Source organism: Trichechus manatus, unplaced genomic scaffold (assembly GCF_000243295.1).
Source record: "Trichechus manatus latirostris isolate Lorelei unplaced genomic scaffold, TriManLat1.0 scaffold00030, whole genome shotgun sequence".
Lineage (NCBI taxonomy): Eukaryota > Metazoa > Chordata > Mammalia > Sirenia > Trichechidae > Trichechus > Trichechus manatus.
The window spans coordinates 1385063-1411917 of record NW_004443966.1 but is presented as its reverse complement, the minus strand read 5'-3'; the positions used below and the strand labels follow the sequence as shown (position 1 = coordinate 1411917).

General features: G+C 39.4%; 1 protein-coding gene across 4 annotated transcripts in view; it reads left to right on the top strand.

The window, feature by feature from the left end:
- The window catches only part of CCPG1 (cell cycle progression 1), a 42915-nt gene that overhangs the window by 9361 nt on the left and 6699 nt on the right, over positions 1 to 26855 (top strand). For 3 of the 4 annotated variants that reach the window (XM_023729645.1, XM_023729647.1, XM_023729646.1), the window contains 7 exons: positions 9314 to 9384; positions 12136 to 12256; positions 14681 to 14757; positions 15565 to 15769; positions 17960 to 18055; positions 19766 to 20005; positions 26333 to 26454. In XM_023729645.1, the coding sequence (XP_023585413.1) occupies positions 9325 to 9384; positions 12136 to 12256; positions 14681 to 14757; positions 15565 to 15769; positions 17960 to 18055; positions 19766 to 20005; positions 26333 to 26454 (921 nt within the window). In that variant the 5' untranslated portion in view covers positions 9314 to 9324. The remainder of the gene's footprint in view (positions 1 to 9313; positions 9385 to 12135; positions 12257 to 14680; positions 14758 to 15564; positions 15770 to 17959; positions 18056 to 19765; positions 20006 to 26332; positions 26455 to 26855) is intronic. The other variant, XM_023729648.1, reaches the window with a different exon arrangement.

Below are 26855 nucleotides of genomic sequence, written 5' to 3'. Positions count from 1 at the left end.
CCCCCCGCTTTGTGTTCAGATGACCGAAAGTAGATTAACTCAACCAGAGGAGACCCTTCAGGAGAGCTAATCAATTGCAAATTAGGTTAGAGTCAGGTAGCGGAAGCTTCGGAATGTCACAATAAGGTGTTGAACACTGTTTCACAGAATAGTTGTTATAGTTATTCTCAAGGTTGGAGGGAGATTCTTTTCATTGGGGAGAAAAAAAAACGTTGAAATAAGTATTGTGTGTAACCTGTCTGTTTCATCATTGCCTGTATGTGTGTGTTCAGGGTGGTTGTGTGTGTTGTGTTTAGGGAGGGGTAAGGGAAAGGATTGGAAAACGGCACAACCGAAAGTGATGAGCACCATAATAATTAAACAGCATTGTGTTGTGCAGGGATAAAAAATAGATCAGTGAAACAGAATGGAGAATACAGAAACTGATTCATAAGTGTATGGGACTTTATATATTATCAGAGGTGGCATTTCAACTCATAAAAAAAGAATGGGATATTCAGTAATTGGGATAATTGCTACCTCACACCAAAAAGACAAAAAAAAAAAAAAAAAAAGAAAAACAAATGCATGGATTAAACAGCTAGATGTAAAAACCAAAACTCTGAAAAAGTATTAGTAGAACCCATGGGAGAATATCTGTGTAATCTTGGGGTCGGAAAGACTCTCTAAGTAAGATATAAAACCTAGATGCTATAAAGGACACCCTATACATCCTCTGTGTTTGACTACGTAAAACCTAAAAAACGTAGCTAAGTTGATGGCATGCTAGAAGAAACTCTCTGCCATAGATTTAGCAGTAAATTCGTTCATGAGCCAGTAAGCAGAAAAAGATGTTCGTCATCACTAAGTAACTGGGAGATGCAGTTTAAAATAAGGAGATCCTTTTCTGTTTATGAGATGAACAAAAATTAAAGATGGTGGTTATCCTCTGTTGGCGAGGCTGTGGAGAAATAGGTGCTCTTATAAATTGTTGGTTGGAATTTAGCCATTTGGAGAGCAATTTAGCAACATCTACAGTTTTTAAATGTACATATCTTTTGGCTTTTAGGTATCTGTTTTTAGAGAAACTGCACAGAGGTATTTGCAAAGATGTTTATTTCAGCTCTATTTATAATAGTGAAAAATTGGAAAAGAAAACGTAGTTTATCAGCAGAGAAATGTTTAAATGAACTAATAACATCCATAAAATATTTCATTTTGTCATGTAATCTTCTTTTTATACATAAGTAGGATTTTGCTTTACAGAATGTTCTACCACTTAATGTTTGGATTTCACAAGTCCTGGGGGTTTTTCCATGGATAAAATTGCTATTTTAGGAATTAGGTAAAGTGGCAGTTACCAGGAGACTTTAGAGAGGTAAGAGGCCCTGGGTGGGGTAAATGGTACTCAGCTACTAACTGAAAGGTTGGCCGTTAGAACTCACCCAGAGGTGCCTTGGAAGAAAGGCCTGGTGAAAGGTCACAGCCTTGAAAACCATACCGATTGTGGTTCTGCTCTGCAACACATGGGGTTGTCATGGCAGCACCTGGTTTGAATTTTGTTTGTTTTTTTAATAGAGAAGTAAATCAACAGGAAAAGATGTTACTTATCGATAATTCAGTGTTTGAAATAATCTAATTCTCCAGTTGCAGTTATATAATGCAAAAAGATTGTACATTATGCAAATAAAAATATCCTTTATGACCTTGGTTGATAAAGAGATGGACAAAGAGTTTCCAGCAGAAAACTACTCAAGGAAAGATCACTACTGTGCTTTAATCCAAAATGCATGTGTTTTATAATAATATACATAAAGCAAGATTATCAAAACTTTTTTTTTCTCCTCTTTCCTTGGAAGGAATTTTAAATTTTCATCAGTTTTTATTTGCTAAACACAATAACAGTCTTAAGAAAAATCTCATTGATAAAATAACCCTATGGAGATGGGGGAAGAGGGTAGAGTTACTGCATTTGCCAAAAGGAGAGAGATGTTAACAGATTTTAACCATTGCTTCCAATAGAAGAGATAGTGTTGATAACTCCTACATTGCTTAATATTTTTTATGTATGAAATTGGAATTTGAGTGATCATTCTTCCCATTCATCCCTTCCCTCCTCTCTTAAAGTCGTCTCCATTACTGTCCTGTTCATTTCTGTCAGATGACTTGGCTTCAAATTAAAATTTAAAAAAAGGAAAAAAGAAAGCATGAACTTCAATTTTCTCTCCCTTTGTCTATGAATATGCCTGTATCTAGAGCCTTTTTTTGAGAGCCAGTTTCATGGTCTTTTTTCAGTGCTGAAATCTCTCTGTTCAGCACCCTTTCCACGTCCTCAGTGGTCATCTTGTGCCTCTCTCCTGTGTTCTCCTTCCCTCCTGGTTCATTCCTGTTGGATGTAAACATGTAGGTCTTCCCTGTCTTGAGAAATTCCATGTTGATTCCAACATCTAAACTCCAGCTATAGCTCTGTCTCATTCCTTTTATGACCAACTCCTTAGAAAGTACTGTGAATACTTGTCATTTCAGCTTCCTCTCCTAGGCTACAAATCTCAACTAAATTTTCCAGTTGGCTGTCCCGTAAGTCATCTGAATTTTGTATGTTCAAGAGAGAACGTTTGCCCTGACACCCATCCCTTCCCTTTTAGCTGTCTCTTCTTCCTCTTCCTGCTTCTCCATCCTCTCTCAATGGCATCACCAACCACACCCTACTATCCACGCCAAAAATTTGAAGTCATTATTGACTATTTGTCTTTACCTCCTGTACCCAAGGCTGGGTTAGTTTATCTGAAATATCTTCCTGTCTTTATCCATGAGCATGGCTCCTCCCTTGATTCAGACGCTAGAAGTTTCTTACCTGGAATGCCGAGAGGTCTCCTCATTTCCAGTCTTCACAGTAACATTTTCCACACAGAGTGAAAGGCCCTTTCTGAAACCACCGTTTGTTCTGAGGTGGCTCCCATGGACATGGTGAAAGTTCAGAATTCTTACTGTGGAGTACGAGGCCATCCTTCCTTTTAAGTCCATTCTCAGCCTTTCCCCTTCTCTCAGTCCCCTCCCCAGCCCAGTCAGGTGTTTATTCAGTAAATACCATATTTTTATGCAAATAATGCGTGCCCTCCCCAATGAGGTATTTTCCTAAGTGCGCTGTGCTAAATTTTTTTTTCTTTGCAGCAACGTAAAAACAATTGAAGTGTGGCACTTATGGAAATACCTTGAATTTTTATTAGAACAGAACTTTACAGGGGTTGGTTCGTAAGTACAGGTTGTAAGTTGGACGTTTGTAACCTGGGGACTGCCTGTACTTAGAACAGAAGTCTCTATGCTCTGTTGTGCTTTCTTCAGCTTTTGCATGCCTTCTCCTTCCAGCCCCCTTAACCTGGCTGACTTGAACTGCTTCCAAAGGCTCAAGCCCTGCCCTCAGTAATGAGGGTGCAAGCATTTGCATCTTAAAAATATTATTTGTGAGTTTCATTGTTTTTTTAGATAAATTAATGAATTCAGCTTGGTTTTCACCCCTAGATGACAGCAGGTCTTTTTAAGATTATATCTGTGGGTGTTTTATTCTGCACAGCTAAATCTCAGTTAAGACAGAAACAAGGTTGAAACTACTGTGCTCATCTGCTCATTAGTCTTCACAGTTTGTTTCACATACCTCCCGGTGACTTCCCTGACCGCCCCATTTAAAACTCCCGTCCTCCACCCTCACCCCTGCTTCATTTTCTCCATAGCACTTGGCACCAACTGGCTTACTATGTATTCTGCTACTGTAAGCTCTCTTCAGGGCAAGCCCCCCCCCCCCGCACCTCCACCGCATTTAGGTGCTCAGTAGTGTTTGTTAAATGATTGAACGTAATATTCATGTTCCAGATTAGAATAGGCTCATTTAAAATATTTCATCAGGGTTACTGTCGTACAAAAAGTAGAGGTAATTACAAAGGACATTTTTAAGTCTGTTTTAAAACAGGCATTTTTATATCATTTTGGGGAGTTGAAAGTTCTGGAAACTTTGGGGAAAAAAAACATAATAGAAGTAAGTTCTTAAAAGCTATTGTGGCTCACCCTCTCATCTTTGATCACAGTAGAACAGCACTTTGGGTGTTTTTGCTGACATTTCATTGGTTGCCTTACATCGGAATCATAGACGTGTAGGAGGGTAATGCCCCATTCTTCTCCATCACGTCTGTTCTAGAAGATATGGTGATGGAAACCTTACCTTTTCCATAGTAAGATGCAGATACTCAGGAATGATGAGGACCACCGTCGTATCAGGTAACATTCACTACAGTTATACTTCATGAGGTAAAATCAGTATTATTGCTGTATTGAACTAGTTTTGACAACTTCCACCTAATGTGTTTTAAAATTTCATCTTTAGCCCATACTTACCCCTGAACTCAGTCTCTGGTTTGCCTCTATGATGTTTCTACTTCAGTATGATAATTGTCACCTCAGATTTAACATGTCCAAAGTCAACTCACTGATTTTCCTCAGACAACCCCAGTCCTTCTGAAGTCTTCCCATCTCTGTGACCCTTCAAAATATATGTACACTTCTCGCTTCAAAAATGTCCTCTTCTCACCCTCTTCACTGCCACCACCCTGGTTCAGACCATCGTCTCTCACCTGCATTATTGCAGGAAACTTGTGAATTGTCTTCCTGCTTCTGCCTTTGCTGCCCTACAGTGTTGTCTCAGTAAGACAACCAGAGTGATCTTTCATTCTTTTCCTCCATTTCAGTTTCCTCCAGAGTAAAAGCTAAGTTCTTAGAACCCAGAAGGCCCGACACGATCTGTCCCCCAGCCCTATTCCATTGACTGTTGGCATCTCCTGTTCTCAGGCTGGGTCACTCCACTCCACCCACACGGGACTCCTTGATGTTTCTGAGATGTCAGGCTGGTTTCTAACTTTGCATTTGCTGTTCAAAACATTCTTCCCCCAGTTAACTGAGTCTTCTAAGTTTTTGTTCAGGTGTACCTTTTCAATGAAGCTTTCCCTGAACACCCTTCATCCTGGCATTTTTATTCCCCTTTCCCCCTTTTCCTCATAGCAGGAAATGTACCATCTAATTTACAGTCTAGTCCACCTGTTTATGTTGTTCACTGAATAATGTCCCCACTGAAAGAGGAAATGTACCAGGCAAATGAGATGATCCAGACTGTCAGTAGAAAGTTCATCAATGAGGAACATCTCAAAGAGGGAGCAAACCTGGAATTTGGTAGAGGGAAGTAGCCAGGGGAGTCCTGAGGAAGGGTGGAGTCCTGTCTTATCTCTGGAATGTGAGGACAAGGTGGTCCTTTGGCAGCTAGCCATTTGTCACAAAAGAGGGTGGGGGGATTTCTTAACCTTCCCTGCTTCTTGGGAGCACCAAACCAAATCCATTGCCGTCAGATTAAGTTCAATACTGTCACCCAATAGAATTTTAAGCCCCACCAAGGACCCACAATCAATGCCTATGGAAGCAGCAGTCAGGAAATCAAACCACATATTGCATTGGGCAAATGTGCTACAAAAGACCTCTTTAAAGTGTTCAGAGGAGCCCTGGTGGCTCAGTGGTTCAGCATTTGGCTGCTAACCAGAAGGTTGGCAATTTGAATCCACTCGCCGCTCCTTGAAAACCCCGTGGGGCAGTTCCCCTCTGTCCTGTAGGGTTGCTATGAGTCGGAGTCGACTGGACGGCAATGGCAACAGGTAAAGCGTTAAAAAGCAAAGTGTCACTATGAGGATTAAGGTGCACCTGACCGAAGCCACGGTATTTTCAGTCACCTCAAATGCACATGAAAGCTGGAAAATGAATAAGGAATACTGAAGACGAATTGATGGCCTTTGAATTATGGTGTAGGTGAAGAATATCGAATATACCACGAGCTGCCAGAAGAACGAACAAATCTGTCTTGGAAGAAGTACAGCCAGAATGCTCCTTAGAAGCAAGGATGGGGAGACTTCTTCTCATGTACTTTGTACACGTTATCAGGAGGGACCTGTCCCTGGAGAAGGACATCATGCTTGGTAAAGTAGAAGGTCAGCGAAAAAGAGGAAGACCCTCAACGAGATGGATTGACATAGTGGCTGCAGCAGTGGGCTCAAGTATACCAACGATTGTGAGGATGGTGCAGGACCGAGCAGTGTTTTGTTCTGTTGTACATGGGGTTGCTATCAGGGCGCTTAAGAACAACAACAACATTCTAATTTAAGTACTAAGATTAGGGAAAATACTAGAGGCTTTGGGGATAGGGTCAGGGAATGGTTCAGAAGAGAAGCGTGAGCACAGGACTTTGGGATTGAGATAAAGCCAGACGGAAACTGATCAGAACATGCAAAGCCCCATCAGTAAAGAAAGAAAGCCAGGTAGTTTTAGGGGAAATGAAAAGGTTGAGGGAAGGAGGGATGAAGGGAGTGAGGATGAGCTGATAGAGATAGAAGACTAGATACTCAAGCAAGGCATTTGGACGTTATCCTCCAGCCTTTTGAGAACATCTGGGTTAAGAGAATGCTTGGGTAGGTTTGTGATTTCTGCTAGTCAAAACTACCACAGTGTTGTTACGGCAAGTAGGGTTTCTTTTTTCCCCTCATTTGGGCTGGATGTTAATCTTGTCCTTCTCCCAAGACATGAAAACCAATAATCAAACCTGAAGCCTTGTTAAATTGGCCTCACTGATTCAGAAATCCAGGTGAGAGTTTTCCTTTCACCAGCAACTGACAACAGAGTTTTCCCAATTTAGCAACGTGCATTACTTTCTTTTGAAATGTTGTTTGTCTTTAAGTGTTTATTTAATCCCATCAGCTAGAAAACAAAAGCTAGGGACTGCCTGTTTAAAAGAACTACTTCAAATAAGGGTTGAGGACATGTGCTGCTTAAACATCCCTGGTCAGTTCTGGTAGCCCAGAAGTTCTGGAAGGCTGTGAAGAACATAAAGCACGGTGAGTCTCTGGGTGAGATGGACCTGCAGCGAGACTGGTTGGGGGGTAGGGTGTGCGTAGAGAAGGGGAGCAGCTTTCCGCATGATGCGGAGAGGATGCTTTTTAGGCTTCAGCCATTTTCTTTCTCACGGCCTTGCTATGCCTTGATCCATATACAGTGGATATGTACACGTAGACAGTGGATTTCCCAATTATTCAGTCACTTAAACCGGAAACTCAGGAGCTGTATACTTACTTTATTTGGTTATTCAATCCTCTTTTCCCCTTAAAAGCATCTTCAGTGACGTCTCAAATCTCCCTTAACACCTCCCCTCTTCTTTCACCTCTTCCACATCAATTCTAGTTAAATTTAGGCACTTGTCTTTTTCATGGAATATTGTTTCCTTGCGTTCCACAGGTCTAGGGCCCCTTAGTTGCTTCCCCGTCTTAATATATGGCTGTTAAAAAATTCAAATCTGATCATGAGCATTCCTGCCTGAAATTCTTGTAGCACTCTGCCCATGCTGGGTCTGTTACCTTTCTTAGAACATTCCTGCTCTTCAGTGGTTTTCGTCTCTGCTCTTGCTGTTTCTCACTGTGTAGTGCTTTGTGCTTCTCTCTTGCTAAATCCTCCCATTGTCATGAGATCTTCTGCGGTTTGTCTTCTTTTTCGTGAGGAACCAGAAATCTTTATGTAGCATCTCTCAGTTTTTAAATTTTGGCAGCTGACCAAAAGGTCGGCAGTTAGAATCCACCAGCTGCTCCTTGGAAAACCCTATGGAGCAGTTCTACTCTGTGCTGTAGGGTCGTTATGAGTCAGAACTTCCTTGACAGCGCCTAACAACAACAGTTCAATTTGAAAAACATGCTGTCTGGTTTGCAACCCCGTTTACAAAGCCTTTGATTATTCCACTTTCCTCCTGCAGATTTAATTGCTCAGTCTGTTTGTACTCCCGTGTGTCGATGTATAATTCTTAAATTGTTAACAAAAAACAGCAACAACAAAATACGTAATTCTCATACAAATACGCTGTATCAAAAGTCTTTTTTTGTTTTGTTTTTAGCTTCTGAGAGAACCGGCTGAATTATAAAACTGGTTCAGTGAGAAATGGGAGTTTTTACTATTCCAATTTAATAGGAAATGTGGAAATTGGTAACCTAAGATATAAAATTGGTTAATATCCTACAGGGTGTTCAGACTATAACTTTTGGGATAATCTACTGGACAGAAGAAAATTATTTCCCCCTAACAGTTTTCAACAAGTTTTACGTTTAGAGTCACAAGCTACCTGGACCCTAATCAATTGTAAATACTAAGTCAAACAATCAGATGACATCAGACAAACCTATTAGAAAACTTATTAGTCATACAATCATCTTTGTCTTATTTCAACTTTTGAATAATTTATCTGAAAACATGGTAATTTTTATACTGGTTAAGTAGTGACAGACCACTTTGTATTTTATTTCTCTTCTTGAAATATTAATTTGCTGTTAATATTCTTCTCTGTAACGTATTCTCAGAGTTTCAGAAATCACTAACGGACAATTCAGATGTGTATTTTTTGCCCTGTTCTCCATATTTGAGCAATATTAAATTGTCTGCAGTAGGGTTCTATTAGGATATGAACCATCAGCTCAGTCTCATGTGCTCACAGTATATTTGCAATAATAGAAGCATTTATAGGAGTTAGATTTGTGGAACAAAATCAGTAAGATACCTTTCACTTTAATGAGCTGGTTTTTAAAGTTAAAATAAGCTTGAACTAGAGAAGGAAAAACAAAGCATGCAGAGGGACCAGTCGATGTATGCTGGTTTAATGCTTGATTCTAGGTTATTGCCAATGGCTACGAGTTTCTAACCAACCACTGATTTTTTCTTTTGCTTTAGTCAACTGAGATATTGCTGAGATGGTTATTTTCATAAAAACTGTTTTGATCACGTTTCTTCCCTGCTTAAAAAAGTTCATTTGCTTCATAATACCAACAGGTAGACATCCCTTTGCTTGGTGTGGGAACCCTTGCTTTTCCTGTGCGTGGTTTCTTCAGCGATGCTTCTCCCACCTTGCTGTTAACTGAAAATACAGGCTTTTACTCTCGTTTCTCCCTTGTTCACTGTTCCCCCACCCCTAGACTTGTTCAACAATCCGGTTCTCCTTCCCTTTCAGCTCTCCCTGGTCAAATCCAGCATTTTCTTTCAGACCCACTTTCTTTTTCATTGTAGTAATATGACTCTCTAGACGATGCTAGCTCGGGAAGATACCCCTATCTTAGAGGTTCGGTTGTGTTTGTCGTGTGTGGTAAATCTGTGGGTGGGTTGTCACCTGGAAGGCAGTCTGCCACTTTGCATACTTTGTGCCACGTAGAGTGCTTCCTGTATGTTCATAGAATTTTTTTGGAAAGGTGCCGTACGAGTCAATATGTTCTTGTATTTGTAGACGCCTGAAAGATGTCTGAAAATTCCAGCGACAGTGACTCATCTTGTGGCTGGACTGTCATCAGTCATGAGGTATGGTGTTTGATACTTACGAGGTACTTTGTAATATTACAGTGAAATATAAGTTCTTTGAAACCAAAAAAACAGTTGCTATTGGGTCAGTTCTGACTCATGACGACCTCGTGTCAGAGTAGATCTGTGCTTCCTAGAACTCTTGAAGGCCAGTAGTTTTCTGCATTTTAGTGTAGAGTTCCATTGTCTGGAGCTTGGACATTTTCCTACATACATTAAACTGAACTGTTGAGAAGTCTCCATGGGTCAGCATCTTCTATATTATTGTATATTGCTTTCCTCAGCTTTGAGACATTAGGCAGGTATTTATTGAGGGTTTTTTATGGGTCAGGCCCTCTGCTTTACTTATATTCTCTCATCATTTTAAAAACAACTCTGTAGTAGAGATGCTTTTGATTCTCATTTTACAGTTGAGGAAACTAAAGTTTAGAGTGGTTAAAAACAATTTGGCTAAGATTACATATCTAGAAGATAGCAGAGCCTGGCTTTGAGCAGCCCAGAAAGGAGCATGGAGAACATGTGCTCCCCTAGTGTTATGTTATGGATGTGGTCAGCAGGGCTTGACCGGAAGAGGACTGTGGGTAGAACCCTGTGACAAAATGAATTTTATTATAGAAGAATGATGTTGCATGATTTATTGTTAGTGTGAGTCGATTCTGACTCATGATGACCCCGTGTGTGCAGAGCAGAACTGCTCCATAGGGTTTTCCAGGCTGTGGCCTTTGAGATGCAGATCACCAGGCCTGTCTTGCAAGGCGCCTCTGGGTAGATGCGAACTACCAACCTTTTGGCCAGTAGTCAAGCCCTTCACCATTTGAGCCATGCAGGGCCTCTGCTGCATGATTAGTGTGTAATAAACGTTAGCTTGTTTTCTTACACTGGTAATATGTGTTCATTGTTAAACAGTCAGTGCTGATGAACAGAAACAATGAAATAAAAATCATCCCTGTTGAAAGTTTTTATGTGTTTGTCTATAGTTTCCTATTTGTTTTTAGGATTTCTTAAACCTCACTTGTTTTCCTTCATTGATAAAATTTTTAGATGATTGTTTTTAGAATTACTTTGATTATTTAAGGCTTAGACAGTTTGTTAGTCGCGTGCTGTGGAAATAGTACTAACAAAATAAACATTACTTCAGCCCTGGTGGTGCAGTGGTTAAGAGCTACAGCTGCTACCCAATAGGTCAGCAGTTCGAATCCACTAGCCGCTCCTTGGAAACCCTATGGGGCAGTTCTACTCCATCCTGTAGGGTCACTATGAGTCAGAATACTTGACAGCAATGGATTTGTTTGTTTTTTTTTCCCCTGTATGAATTGTTCAAAGTTTAACAGCAGCTGTACCAATTGGGAAACCCTGGTGGCGTAGTGGTTAAGAGATACGGCTGCTAACCAAAAGGTCAGCAGTTTGAATCCACCAGGCGCTCCTTGGAAACTCTGTGGGGCAGTTCTGCTGTGTCCTATAGACTCGCTATGAGTAGGAACCGACTCGACGGCAACAGCCGTTTGGTTTTTTTGGTTTATACCAATTGAGATTGGTGTTCTCTTTTCTCCTAATCATAAATGACTTCTCTGTTTTTAACTTGTTTTCTGCAAAGCTTAGATCAACTCCCACAGCAGCTTCTCCTTCAAGGATCATTAATAGAATAGGAGCAAGGCAGCTGTGGGTGTCTTTAACTTGTGAATCTTTAGGGTGGGGCCAGATGGCAAGCCTCTCTGGCACTTAGCCAAGTGTGTCATTAGTTTTCTGTATTCTGGTTGTCCTGTCAGAGCGTAAGTGAGTCCTTGTGCTTTTATCCCTCTTCTTCTGTAGCCACTCACCAGGTTCTGCTCTCCTTGGTCATATCTCAAGTGTGTGCCTTTCCTTTCCCATCGCTGCTGCTATTCTGGTTTAGGATGTAACTGGTCATCCCTGCAACCCCAAAGTCTTACATTAGAATTAGAATTCTCCTTAGGGCTTAACTCAAATTATTGTAATTTCTGTGCTTCTGAGTTACATATATCAGGAGAACTCAGATGTTTGCATTTTATGGATCAGTTAAACTATAGAAAAAATTGCTGAGTGGGAGGCAGAATCAACTTTAGTGGTTCTTAACTTTATTTTGTTAATTGAGACATGAGAAAAAAAACTCCTAAGATCTCTAATCACCACTATGGTATTAAAGAAAAGACAGTCTGAAATCAAAACAACCTCAAAAGATAGTTTAAAATTTAAGTTCACTGCATTATGTCAGTGCTTCCATTTTAATCCATACACTTAAACATTTTGAGTTACATATTCTTTGATAAGTAGTTATTTGCATGCGGCTTGTGTGTCTCTGAATAGGTTGTAAGTTTAAATTTTGGATTTGAGTTCTTTCTACCCCAAAACACCTAGTAGAGTGCGTGGCCTATAGTAGTTCCACAGATAATTGAGTGGAAGTAAATTAATAGAATATAGCTAGCCAGGTTCAGAAACTTTTAGCGTCTGGGATTAAAATTTATCACTTAGTCACATAAAATAGAGTGTGGTCAGAGTGTGCACCTTTGAGACTAAGTTGACTTAGAATCTAAACCTGTGACTCCATCCTGCCATTTCCTTGTCATAGGCCTTCTTGTGGGTAAATTAAGCAAAAGCCAGTCAGTACAGATCTGTTCCCTTTGGAGTGTGGCAGGCTCTGGGACTTTCAATAATGGAAGCATTTACATACAGTCAATTCTAGGTTTGAACAGCTGATAGGCAAATAACTTTCGGTGATTATCGCTTTTGCCCTAGGGGTCTGATACAGAGATGGTGAATTCTGAACGTGGCCTAGCCAGTGACAGCCGGGAGCTCACTCCAGAATGTTCATCTCTAGAGCAAGAGGAGCTACAAGTATTGCAGTCAGAACAGGGAGGTAAGATGTTAACAAAAATTATGAATTTTTTAGAGGTTGTAGTGTGGGTGACACGGATTTTGTCTTATTTCCAGATGGGCAGCCTTTGTGGCTCATCTGAGTGATCCCGCAGCACAAGTCACTGCAGTGCTAGGATTAGTGTCGATTAGGCCTGCAGAACTCGGTGGCACCAGCCTGCCCAAAGTGTTTGTTGATTTGCAACCATAATACATGTTTGGGCCTCCAGATTATATGATAACTTCTGCAAGTGTAACCAATGACCAAATATTATTTGTTAATGTGGTTTAACATGAATTTTTTTGGCAGTTGAATTTATATTTTCTTGTGGTTATTATCAAGACTGGTAGTGTACAAAATTATTAATTTGTCAAAAGGGATTTACTAAACTCTCATGCTTTAGAGTACTCTGGTTAGAGGTGGTAAATGGTATTTGCAAACTGTAATGCATCAGTGTTATGAATGCTTCCTGTGGGATTTGATACCCACATTAATTATGTGGAGAAGTACTGGTTCCCAAATAAGTAATGCATACTTTATCTTCATATTTAAATTCTTCATTTTTATAAACATTGCATTAAAATATTAAACAGAACATTTCCCCACTCAAGAGAATAAAATGGATGTGTGGAGGCAGAAATACAATAGATTATACCTATTCATTTTTTTTCAGCCTACCTGTTGATTACTATTCTCGTTCGAACAGCAAGTCTCAAATATTGTGGCTCAGAGATCCCTTTGAGAACTTAAAAGCTGTGGGTGGTCTCTCTCAAGAAATGCGTATACACATACTGTTCATTTACCAACTATCTCATTTTCTGACATTTTGCATTTTCGACAGTAGTAAAAAAAATCTTTTTGACTGTTTTGCGCATTAACGACGTTATGTCTGCCAGTAGAGAGCACCAAGATGCGAGATGAGAGGAATGCTGGCTGTGATGGTTAAGGTTGTGTTTAAACTTGGCTAGACCATTATTCTCAGTGGCTTGGCAGTTACGTAATGCTGTGATCACCCTCCATTTTGTGATCTGATGTGATCATCCTTCAGTTTCATGTAATGCCGATTTCCGTGTAACGACCTGGTCTTTGAAACCTAACCATGTTGATAAGTGAGGAGTAAGTGTACTTACATATGAAAATTTCTGTGCTCCCTCAGGAGTCCTTGAACCCATGTCTACCTTTGTCGAGGAGTCTTATCTCCAAATTAAGTTAATATTCTCTTAGTGGCTATATTTATAAAACATACGAAAATGGTGTTTCTTCTTTTTTTTGTCTTTTGGGAGTGTTTAATTACATATGATATACTCATGGAAGGGAAAAAATAGTGATAAGCTAAAGAAATTTAAAACCACTTATAATTCTTTTATCTGGAGATAATTGCTATTATCATTTGGTTTGTGTTCTTTTTGTACATAAATTTGTATGTTATACTTGTTTTAATACTTTTTAGTTCTGTTAACATTTTATAGCTTTTTTTAATTAAAAATATGGTTTTGTGAACACAATATCCTGTTTGTACATTTTTCCTTTAAAATGATTCTTGTATCTTCTGTAGTGACACTGTATTGTTTTTCCATGTTCTTTGAGTCCTTCTGTTTTGTAGTTTTTTATTATAAAGCATATCTAATTTGCAGCCATAGTTTTGATTCCTGTGTTACCAAGCGTTGGCAGTCACTAGAAAAATAGTACCTTTAGGAATTTTTTTTTTTTTTTAAATATTTTATTGTATTTCAGGTGAAGGCTTACAGAACAAATAGTTTCTCATATAACAGTGGCACACATGCTGTTTTATGACGTTGGTTAAAAACCCCACAACATTTTAACCCTCTAAATTCTCAACTTTTTTTTTTTTTTGGTGAAAATACACATAGCCAAAGATACACCATTTCAAAAATTTTTACATACACATTTAAGTGACTTTGACTGCGCTCTTCTAATTGTGCTGTTATTCTCACTTAAGATGAAGGCTTACAGGACAAAATAGTCTCCCATTTAACAGATACTACAAATGTTGCCCTATGATACCTTTAGGAATTTTGAATGAACTTTAAGAATTCAGGAGATACAACACCAGGTATTTGAGAATGGAGTTTTCAAACACCTTGGATTAAGAAGTACTTTGTTATTGCAAGGTAGAGATTTTATTTACTTAGTTAGATGAGCTTTGATTTGAGTTATTGGTCTTGAATTCAGTTTAGTATTTAAAATTACCCCCTAACAATTTCAAATAACTGTATTTGAAATACAGCGATCTTTTCAGCAATAGTATAGTGACTGTTATAATTGTATTTGACATTTGACTAAATCCACTTTAACAAACTAGGAATAGATTTTATCTGCCTACATTATAATTATATGTAGACTACAAAAAGTCAACAAAGTGTTTTAAATGAAGAAATAATGTAATTGATCTTTGCTTTATATCAGAAAACAGCCAAAATTGCACAATGTTAACGGGCGAAACGGCTTATTCAGCTGTGGAAGAAACCAGGTCAGCTCTTAAGGTAAGCTAGTACTTTGTGGATATGTGATAAACAGTGTTTCTTAGATAATACAATTAATGTCTTCGTTTCTAGATGTGCATTCTATTCCTATTTGAATTATAAGCAAATTTTTTTGAAAAGTTTGAGATTCCACAAATTGGTCAGCTTTAAGGTTAAAGTAAGCTTCTCTTTTGACTGCAGATTAAGTGAGCATCTTTTAATTTAGAAAGTGATTTCTTGCTAATGTGTTAAAGAACTGTTCTTTTAATCTCTAATTTTTCTTGGAAGAAGGTTGCATTCTTGAGTTGCATTGGGAAATTAAGCTATTAGAATTCTTATCTAAAATGAAGGTTAGTTTTTAAATTTGAGAACAAAATGAATCTTACCCTTTGGAATTTTCCTTGACTTTTTGATAAAACTAGTTAGCCAGATGATCTTTACATGGTACAGCTGTTGAAGTTTATTACATATATAATCAGAAAAATTTAATCAGTCTTTTATGGGTTCTCTGACTGCAGAGTTATGCTTAAATAAACCCAGGAAACTGGTGAGACAAATGAACTCTCTCCTTCCTGTGGTCGGTGGGGCGCAATGGTGGGCTGTCTAGGAAAATGTCCAACCTGGTCTGATTCGTAGAGTTGCCAAGGAGCTTGGTGGTATTTTCACGCTAAAAGATGAGCCTCCTCTGCGCAATCCTTTCCTGTTGGGCAGGAATTATGTCTTCTGTGTTGACCTCAAACTATCATAACACTTTGAGCTTTAGAGAAAATATAAAGCCCTAGAATAATAGTTGCATTTACTGTCTCTAAAATTATAATTCTTCTTCAGGCAGAGGAAGGGAAGTCACCTGAAGACAATGTGTATTTTGGAACGGTCAGTGATGATTCTGATATTGTTACCCTTGAGCCACCTAAGTTAGAAGAAATTGGAACTCAGGAAGAAGCTGTAATTGTTAAAGAAGCACAGAGCCCAGAAGACTTTAACATGGGCTCTTCCTCTAGCAGCCAGTATACGTTCTGTCAGCCAGAAACTGGTAAGAACTGTGTAAAGACAGAGTACACCGATAGGAGACTTGTGGACTCCTAAAGCCACATTTTATGGAGTGGCTTGTTTTCTAACCCTGAATCTCAAGTTTTGGATATTTTTGGATAAAACACAAATTTTTTTGTAAAATCTATTTTATCTAGTGATTTCTTAGACTCTAGGGCCTAGAGCATATCAATCCTTTGTTTATCTGTAAATACCATCTTTTATCGTTAAGTACAAGACAAAAATACGTCTTTAAGGAGATCTGTTGATGTTTCAGACACTCCAAAATGCATTTGGTACTTTTTAGTTCTTTAGAAGTGTGGGAGATTGAGTCATTACACCCAAAAGGAGAATGTTAAGATTTTTGCTTACAATAGTACAAAATTTGTATTCTAGGAATAGTGAAAGTTCTTACTTAACTGTTGCAGATCCACTCAGTATTTAGTCATTCAGCAGACACTCACTGAGTGCCAACCATGTACCAAACAAGGCTCAGGAGCTGGCTGCAGAGCAGTATCCCAGAGCCCCTGACCTTTGGATCTTTCATTTTAGATTGTATTATGGAAATGTACCTGTTAAAAGTCACATTCTTAATGCAGTTAATGCCCCTTGTTCAGACGTAATCATTTGAAGGTTAAAGTGTGAGTTGCTGAGCTCAGTACCTTCCATAATTCTTCGGCTCAGTTTTAGGAATATGTAACACCTTTCTAGGTGATAAAAATATTTGGATAGGTAAATATATAAATAAAGTTCTTGGAAAATTTCACGAGACACAAACCTATAATTAACCCACAGTTATAAGGGTGAATTATGGGAGCGACACCTCGGAAAACTGCTAACGAGTCCAAGAATTTCCTAATTTGATGGAAAAATAGGAACATCTAGTTTATCCGCTGGCAGAAATTTCAGAGAATTTTCTTAGAGTTTATCGTTGTTTACATTTGGAGACCAGAATCAGACAAGTTCGAGTTCCTGTCATTCCAGTTTAAAGTTAAAAATGTTGGGTAGAGTTTTTTACCTCTCATTTAATGACCAGTTTTTTTTTTATTTCCAATTGGTGGCACAGTGGTTAAGAGCTCGGTTGCTGACCAAGAGGTTGGCATTTCAAATCCACCAGCTGCTCCTTGGAAACCCTATGGGGCAGTTCTACTCTGTCCTGCAGGGTCGATACGAGTCGAAGTCAACTCAACGGCAGCGGGTTTGGTTTTGGTTAGTTTGTCTGTTGTCAAGAACACGCGAACATTTCACTCACATACTTGCTCATCTGGCAGTCTGCATAGTCGGAGGTAAACTTTATCCCTGACCATAATAGCATACGTAGTACATCTGTTTACGAGGGCTTAATGTAATTGATTTGAGAATCATTTATGGTACTCAAGTTTTAGTGTTTTTTTTTTAATTCAGAATTTGTGCCATATATTCTAGTAGTCTTTTTTTATTTAAAGACTACAGGTTCTAGTTTAATTTGAGATGATTTATGGCCCAGAAAAGATAGACCAAAGCAAGAGGAGCACAGAAGGGGCCACGCAGACATTTAAGAAACTGACATTACACTGTTGACCCTTTAAGCCCGTTCTGGTTTTTACCTCCTTTGTGAACTAGGACTTCCTGGAGGAATTTTGGAAATGTAGTTAGGAATATTTTATTAGATACATTTTTATTCCTCCCTAAGAATTGTATCAACAAACAAAATGTTAAAAAGTAATCAAAGATGAAATGTTAGACTGTGCTGAAAACACTGTCTACACTGGTCGCCAAGAGTTCTTGTCTTCTTTCCCTTCCCGTTTGCCCCCTTTGGTTTTCTTTCCCTTCCCGTTTGCCCCCTTTGGTTTTCTCAAATTTCACGCTACCCATTGCGTAGTTATTTTGTTTCTTCCTTTCCCTTTCTTCTCTCTCTATAGAATTTCAACTTCAGTTTTTTCTTCTGCTAAATTAGATTCTGTGGCACTGTACATTTTGTTGAGTTAAGAACACTCCCTCCTGTAATGACCCTCTCCACCAAGAAAGCAAAATTGGTAGTTGTAGAAAAGTTTGTTTTGAATATCTTAATAAAAAGGCATGATTATTAGATTTTGATGTAGCACAGATAACAATAATAAGTTATATTTAAAAGAAGTATTGTCAATTCTTTTTTCCCCTTTTTATTCTTTATAATAAAGCTTTACACATCTTTTTTCCTGTTTATTCACAAAAGAAAGGTGGTGGGAGAAGCTGTGGAAGATTCCTGAATGCATAAGGGGATGGGATGATCAGCTGAAACACCATGTTCCTAGCCAACCCGCTTTCCAAGGTGGCGTGACTAAACCTGATCAGCTTCTCTAGAGCTGAGCGTGCCTAGCCACATTGACTGTTAGTGCTGTAAAGATGCCTGTTGTCATCTGTGATGCTCTAAACAGCTGTTCAAAATTGATCTCGTAAAAAAGCTGGCTAAGCTTATTGCATGCCTTTGCATCGCTTGCATCTTGGACTATGGGCCAAATTAAGCTTTAAAAGAAGTTTAAACAAAAATATTTCGTCTGTCATGTGTATGGGTTAAAAAAGATGGAAGCATTATGTAAGATTTGAGCTTATTAATATGGGTTGGACTGGTTTGTTGACTTACATAATGAAGGCGGTGTGTAAATGTAGAATTGAAACTTTTAAAGAATGTTGACTGTTTTTACATTTGCCCGTCTGCGTCAGAAAGTCTGACTTAAATACTCCAGCTGTGATCTTGAATGCCTTTGTACTATGCAGTGCGTGTTTAAGTCTTCCTTTCTTTGTCCGAGAAATGTAACCTCACAGCTGAGGCCCCGGCATCTTGGAAAAACTAGTGATCAAGAATAACCAGATAAACATGATGGGCATAAGGGTCATGACCAGAAGTCTCTCAGTGGCATCTGTATTAGTAAACATTAGGAACTTTGATCATGCAGTAGTGTCTCTGTCTGTGTGTGTGTGGTTGTGAGTGTGAACGTTCCCTGAATCCTCCATGAGTCATCTTTAAACAGGATCATCTAATCGAAACCACCAGCTTTCCTGTAGCATGGATGTCCTGGGTTCTGAAGAACTCTTTTTTGAGGCATGAATATTTGCTGTTTTGGAGCTCTTTGTATCAAATTCAAGTTCACAGTTTGTCCTTACTTTTAGTGCGTTTTCTTTTCACTGGCCTGTGGAAATCATGATGGTCTAATCCATGTCAACACAGTTTGTTAATACGGAGCAGTGTTAAGAAATTATGTGTTTGAAAAAATGGTGATTTTTCCAGCCGATATGTTCCCAGGACATGAGCTTTCTTGTGGTTTTTTTTTCCAGTTTGCTATTGTTTTCATAAAGCAGCAGCACAGACCAGTCCTTCCTGGCGGAGATAGCTGTTGTGTCTCTTCCTCATGCTGACATGTTTACTAGAGGGTGAAACTGATAACCTTCTAGTAAGAGTGGCAGTCGAAGGGAAGGGCTCATCTGACTTCTGGAAACCTGTGTTGACTTGACAGTGCTTGACTCTTGATCCTGGGCTGGTAGGAGGGAAGTGAAACTAGAGAACAGATAAAGCCAAGGGTGACTTTGGTATTTATTGTTCTTCGTAAATCACAGAAACTGCTTGTATACTTTCCTAAACAGTTGAGCTTAAATTACCTCTGTTTGACATTGAAAGACAGTTTTTTTTTCCTTCCAGAGATAGTACTTGTTTATGGCTTAACAGCAATGCAGTTAATAGGATGCGAGAACGAATGATTGTTTTTCTAATGGTGTAAACTGCAGAGGGGCTGAAAAGTAGATAGACCCTCAGAAGCACAGATTATGACTAGGGGATTCATGTGTATCACAGTTGAAATCTTTTGTTTTGGCTTTGTGTTGATAAACTTGAATTTTTGTGTTTTTGTGGTGTTTTATCTTTGTTTTGGGCTGTTTCATGTGAAAAGGCATGCAGGGACGGTAGTTAATTCTAAATCATATTTACTGGGGAAGCTTTTCTAAAAATTTTGGTCCTTAAATACCTACATTTTTCTTTTTAAAATAGTATTTCCGTCTCAACCTGGCGGTGATGAATCAAGTAGTGATGATACGAGTCCTCAGCCCAGCCCGGCTCTTCGACGGCGCCGTGCCAGGAGGAGGACTGTTTCCGGCTCCGACTCTGAAGACCGAGAAGCCCACCCTTCCAAGGAGGCTGTGCCTAAGCGCCAGTTCACTAGTGGTCTCAACAAATGTGTTGTCCTCGCTTTGGTGATTGCAGTCAGCATGGGATTCGGACATTTCTATGGTGAGTACTTGAGAAGTTGTTCTACATCCGCTGGCAGCGTAGTGGAGAAGCCCCCGTTGCTGCTGCGTGCTGTCGAGTCGGCTCCGACTCACGGCCACCCCGTGGGGACGCCTTGGCGTGAGGAATTCTGGGAGTGTCTTCAGTGCCATCGTTAGCCTATGACCTTGGCACACTTACAACCTGCTTGTTTGAAGCTTCGTTTTCTCACTGGACAGTGGGGATCGTGCTCGCTGTCTCACAAAACTGTCTTCAGTTAAATGAGGCAGTAGTTATTTTTTTAAGAAATACGGGGATTGTTTCACACGTATGTTTACAGCTTTTTTAGAATAAAAAGGTGGAAGATGAAAAATCTGAAGTGCTCAGCATGAGGTAAATCGTTTGAATTTAGAACCACAAACTAACCAGACTGTCTTTATTAGGAGGATTAGCGTCAATTAGGTTCCAGTTGGAATAGTCGCATTTGAAGTGTCACAGTGGTCTTCATTACTTCACTTCAGGTTTCACGCAAACATCGTGTTTTGTGACATTCAGTGCTGCTTCCGTGATTCCCGTGAATTGATTCATTCGTTTGTAGTGTAGCCTCATAGTTTGCTCAGTATTACAGTTGCTGCTGTTTATGTCTATTGAGTATCTTACAAATTCAAATTCTCAAAAGTCGCTTGGGTGAGAAAAAGAAGAAATTCCATGTGGTATTACTTTTCACTTATTTAAGGTCTGTATTTGAACAAAGAAATGTTTGAGAACTGAACGCTTACGATTTTTGCCATATTGGAATTTTTTGGGGCAGGGGGAACACCAAAAAGAAATAGTCTAAGATTTTGTCAACTTCGCAAATTTTAGTTTGCTTTATATTAACTTTTTAGTTTTTTATCTACAGTTCAGCTTCCTGAATACTCCTGTTTTGCTACTTCCTTGCAAAATTGGTTGTGCTAACAAAGAGAAAGACATATTTATCATGTTTTCAGCAAAGGGCCAGATGTAATAAACTTCAGTGTGTAATTAGATATGTAAAATCAATAAACTTCGCTTTTACGGATTTACAGGGTAGCAGTTATCACGGATGCTGTTGCGTTTTGTACGCTGCATAGATCGCGGCACTGCCTAACCCTATTTCTGTGCGAAGAGTTAGCATCTCACCTGGTGAGGTTGCTTATTGAAACGTATTCTTTAGATTGAAGATACTCATTGGCTGGCTTTTTTAGTACTTAAAAAAAAATGACTGTTTGAGGAGAGTAAAGTTCTTGATGTTTTTATTGATAGTTTCATGCAGTGTGCATTCGTTTCTTCATTCAGCATCTGTTTATCTTCTTGAACACCTGCTCCGTGCAGGGAATGCCCTAGGCACTGGGAGAAGAGGGCTGAGCAGGCCCGATGCTTCCTTCACTCTGGTGGCACTAAGCAGTTCCTTTGATGGTTTTTGTTTGTAAGAGTCCTGTGACGTGTACACCCCCTTGGCTTACCCTTGATGTTGTCGGCACACACAGGTTTCTGTAGCATGACCAGTTACTGCAAAAATATGAATGCAAAGATTGAAGAATGACATGTACCCTGTGTTGACTGGGGGAAAAGACATAGTGAATTTCAATATCTGTATTGTTAGAATGAACTTTATGAAGACAGTTGATACTTGCTTAGTTTAGAGTCAGTAAAATGTGTTTATTCTTGTATTTAACTTTATGTTAATATAACTATTTAAACACCTGGTGGATTCGTAGTTGAATTTGCTACTGAGATGCCACAATTTGTATCCTCCCTTGAAGTTTATTGTAATGAGATTTGATTTGAAATATATATTTAATTTTGTTTACTATCTAGCTGGAGCGAATCTATCAATACATGTTTTGAGTATGATTTTTTCCCCCACAGGTAAACATGGAGGTAACAAAGGAGAAGGTCTTATCGTAATCTTTTTTTTTCTTTTTACTAAAAATAAAAAAAAATTTGGAGAGTGACTTTTAACATTAATCCAATCCAGATTGCCTTAAAACCTCACCAGTTGCATGACTTTTGAGTATTTTGTATAAAGATTAATGTAAAGAGAATTAGTTCCAAAGCTGAAAAATTATTTCCCTTTTATTCAAGGATTTTCGTTACTTGTGAAATTTAATGATTATATTTAACAAAACCTTTTTGTATACTTTTTCGTATTAGCTTTTTCAGAACATGAAAAGCTTGTGTGATAGAGTATTAAGTAGGTCTGTCTAGTCAAGAGACTGGTTTGATAAACCGAAAAAACTTAACTGAATGGCTGCTACCTTTTCAAGGTCACTATCTAAAGGATATCACAATTTTTTAAAAAAAATTTTGGCATCAATATCAACACTTCAAGAACTCTTTGGGAGATTAGACAGGCCCATAAAACAAAATGAGACTGAATGGGCACAACAGCCCAGGGACAAGGACTAGAAGGCAGGAGGGGACAGGAAAGCTGGTAATAGGGAACCAAAGGTTTAGAAGGGGAGAGTGTTGACATGTCATGGGGTTGGCAACCAGTGTCACAAAACAGTATGTGTACTGATTTTTTAATGAGAAACTAGTTAGTTCTGTAAACCTTCATCTAAAGTACAATAATAAAAAAAGTAATTATGGAAAAAATAAAAAAAGAACTCTTTGGGGTTGTTTACAGAGCTGGTTTGAATTTCCCATCTTCTACCATGAGCTCAGCCATCGTGCTCCATAGCCAGTAATGGAACTTTATAATTATTCAGCAAACACACACACTACCTAAGTGAGTCCTCCGCACAGTTGGACTCCAGACAGATTTAGCGTGTCTAAACTGGAAGGGAGCGGGAACTAGCGTGCCTGAGAACAGTACAGGTGCACTTCAGGTGCTTGGCACTGCTTCAGGTTCTGAAGGTGCTTCTGAAGAGATGCTGACCAGCAGACGCAGAGGTGGAAGCAGAAGTAGTTCGTGAATGCCACATAAGATTACTGTATAAGCGGACATTTTACCGTAGGAACATTATATGGCACCTTTTCCTGTGTATATTAAAAAAAATCGGTTGCCGTCTAGTCAGTTCCAACTCATAGTGACCCTACAGGACAGAGTAGAACTGCCTCATAGGATTTCCAAGGCTGTAATTTTTATGGAAGCAGACTGCCGCATCTTTCTCCCGTGGAGCAGCTGGTGGCTTCAAACCACTGACCTTTTGATTGTCAGCCCGAGTGCTTAATCGCTGCACCACCAGGGCTACTTATGTTAACAATAAGGAGTCATAAATACTAAGTAACAGTTGGTGACAGAAAGTTTGCTTAGTTCCTTAGGATTGATTACCTTTGTGGATGTGGCGGCTCGTACCAGCATGGTATAGGGCGGGCTAATAGTGAGCACGTACAGAAGTAACTCATGGTTTTAACTTAGTAGATAGATGTTTGAAATGCAGTTAACAGAAATCTCCCTGTATGCAGCACCTGTCTCTCTTTACACTTTAGCTGTGGACTGCCCATATTCTAAATCGTAAGTGGAATCCAGCTGATTGTGTCTTCTTGTCAAGTCGCTGTAGTATTGATAGGCTGCCCTGCTCTTCGGCAGACAATATAACAGAATATTACTAGGTGCTAAATTGTGTGGCACAGACGAGAATTACAGCTTGAAGGATTCACTTACCAAATCATCCTGGAGGTGGAAGAATTTTATGAGTCTGGTCTGAGTGAACTTATGATAGGCAGAAGGGAAAGTGGAACATTCGAGCAACGGAGAACTTGCTAACCTAAGGAGGAAGTCAGCTTGCTGGGTTTGGGGACAGTGAAAAGACTGGCGGGGCTACAGCAGAATGAGTGTTTAGAAACTAGAATATAAGGTTAGAACAGGTGGGATGTTGTTATATTGTAAAACGTCTTGGAATCTGGTTGGGAGCGTTTGATTTTTACAGGAAAAGTGAGGGAAAAATGGAAAGGTAAGTGGTATGGGAAAACTAGAAGAGTCAGCTAGGAGGTTTTATAATCCAGATATTTGGTGACGAGGGCCTCAGCAACTATAGTGACAGTGGAAACGGAGTGAAGTTTGAAATACGGGACATTGAAGGAATGAAGGAAAACAGGACTTTGAGCCTGAATACTTAGGATATTAGTGGTTTGTTTATTAATTCCAGGCAGCGTGCTAGCTGCTTTACTTTTGGAGTTGGGGGAGATATTGGGGTAGGGTTTTACTAGACCCTTTGCCATCGAGTTGATTCCGACTCATAGCGATCCTGTAGGTCAGAGTAGAACTGCCCCATACGGTTTCTAAGGAGCAGCCGGGCTGGTGGATTTGAACTGCCGACCTTTTGGTTAACGGCCATAGGTCTTATGTAGTAAGCTCAGTTTGATTTGTTTCTACCCATCTTCTACTGGTTTAGGGCAGGAGCTGAATTTTGATTTTCAGAAGCTGTATGTAGTGACTAGATGCTCTGCTGAGGTGGATATTATGGATGAGCAGTTTTAGAAGAGATAGCAGAAGCTGTGATGAGATCAGGCAGTTTGTAGACAGGACCAGAAGGCCCAGGGTTGAGCTTTGGATCATCTTTGTTTCCTCGAGCTGCTAGAACAAAATGCTGCCAGGTGGGCGGCTTTGAAGAACAGAAGTCTGTTTTCTCAGAGTTCTGGAGGCTAGAAGCCGGAATTAAGGGGAATTAAGGGCATCAGCTGGACTCTGCTCTCTGTCTGCTCTGGGGAAGATCCTTTCTTGTCTCAGCTTCTGGTAGCCATGGGCAGACTTTGTGGGTATATTTGATAAGACACCACCCAGAAGGGATCAGGACCTGCCTTACTCTGGTGTGACCTTGTTAACTCAGCTGAAAACATCAAAGAAAAGCCCTGTTGCCCTAAACAGAGTCACCTTCACAGATACAGGAGTTAGGATTTCAGTATATCTTTTGAGGGGAAACAGTTCAATTTGTAACACTACAGTTAGGTGGTTGAAAATGCATGAAAAAGTCACCTTAAGACAGTCATCAGGCATATATTACAGTTCCTTGAATTCAAACGTGAACACATAGTTTTAGGTTATTTTCGAGTAGGTGGTTTGAAATAGAAGTTTTCTGTTACTCTGGGAACTATTATTTAAACATTTGAGGTTTTTTTTTGAGTAATTCTTACAACTTTGGTATGAAAATGTCAGAAGCACAAAGTTTCCTATGCTTTTATAAGTGAGAAAATTGAAAAGTTAATTCTGACTTCAGGAGGTACTGAAGAAGTTTTTAAACAAACAACTTAGCAGTAAGGGAAGAAATCATAAGCTGTCACGTCCTTCTGTTGCAAAATTCTGCGATGCCTTTACATAGTGGTGCGCAGCTCAGCAGGTGGGAGGTTGCCGAATGCATTTTGCCTTTTTCATTAGTGGTTTTTTTTTTTTTAACGCTTGTGCATGAAGCATGTAGTGGCATGTGAGCAGCATGTCTTGGCAAATTAGCATTTTGATTTTTAGGGTGAAAATACAGAGAACCCTCGTTGGTTTTGGATTCCTTTATCACTGCTGGGATAGAGGCAGGTGTACGCCAGTTTTGATGTCTTTCTATGGAATCATAGAGGATGCGTGGCACTCTCGACCACTTAGCCCAGGTTGGCCCAGAGTGGCGGGAAGTTAGCTGGTGGTCAGAGCAGGAGGTAGCCATTCGAGCTGTACTTCCAGCGAGACTTCTGTTTAGGTTAACAGGAAGTGCTGTATCAACCTGGCTGGCGTGTGTGAAGCATGACTTGAAATTTAAAGCATGTTACAAATACAGATCTAACCATTGCAGAATTCATAAAGATCTTGGCTTTGAGAATGGTGAATAATTACACTCAGCCAGTTATTTTCCCTGCTGTACTTTTTTGGACTTGTGTGGGAAAATGTCTGTCATTCAGGCAAAATACAGTGAGAAGAAAGTTCATTTTCATTTTTCCTTATTGACTCTAACCTGTGAATAGACATCATGGTTCGTTTCTCTGTGGAAGAGAGGATTAAACACTTACTTCAGAGATCGCCCCCCCACCCCAGAGGAAACCTAAAGTGCCCTTAATAGGTACTCATCAGGCACAGTAGGATAAAAACATTACGATAGAATTGTTTTCTTGGTTAGGGTAATGTGGGTGGCTTCTTTGTTTTAATCAAAAGGATAGTGAACTGCTTAAATGTGCTCGATTTACATTATGATTAACACCACCATGTGAATGATGCCGTGAGTTTCACTTATTTATTCTATAAATGGAATTATTACAGAACGGTGAAATACTGATCCTTTGAAGAAAGGATCCTGTCTGAATTAAGTATTTAAATTGCATGCCGATTAGATGTTTTATTGTATCTTTTAGAACACTGGTATTGATAATGTTTATGTGATCCACCCCTGATGAAATGGTTCATTTTAGGCACCATCCAGGTTCAGAAGCATCAGCAGTTGGTCAGAAAGCTGCAGGAAGATGAACTGAATGATGTGAAGGATTCTCTCTCTCCATGTCAGCAGGAACAGGAGTCTCTCACAGACTATAAGGTACATACAACCAACAAATACAAAGACATGATGATACCGAGGGATGACTGTAGATGCAGGTGCAGTGCAGATGAGTAAGTCGGCAATCCTGTTGGTAATTACTGAGCCAGAATCGCCTCGACGGCAGCGGGTTTGGTTGGTTTTGATCGTTGGTGTCACGAGTGCATCATACATTCTGTTTCTCTTATTTCTCCTCACAATACTGTGAAGTAAGCAGGTATTGACTTTCTTTTATAGATGAGAAAGGGTAAGTAATTTCCCCCAAGATTGGCACCTGGCAAGAGCTAGGTTTGATTGCAAGTATCTAACTCCAAAGCCCTTATTCCTAACCACTATGCTGCATTATAATTAATATTATTTTTACAGAGCTGAGCAAAATATTTTCGGTCAGTGGGAGGAAA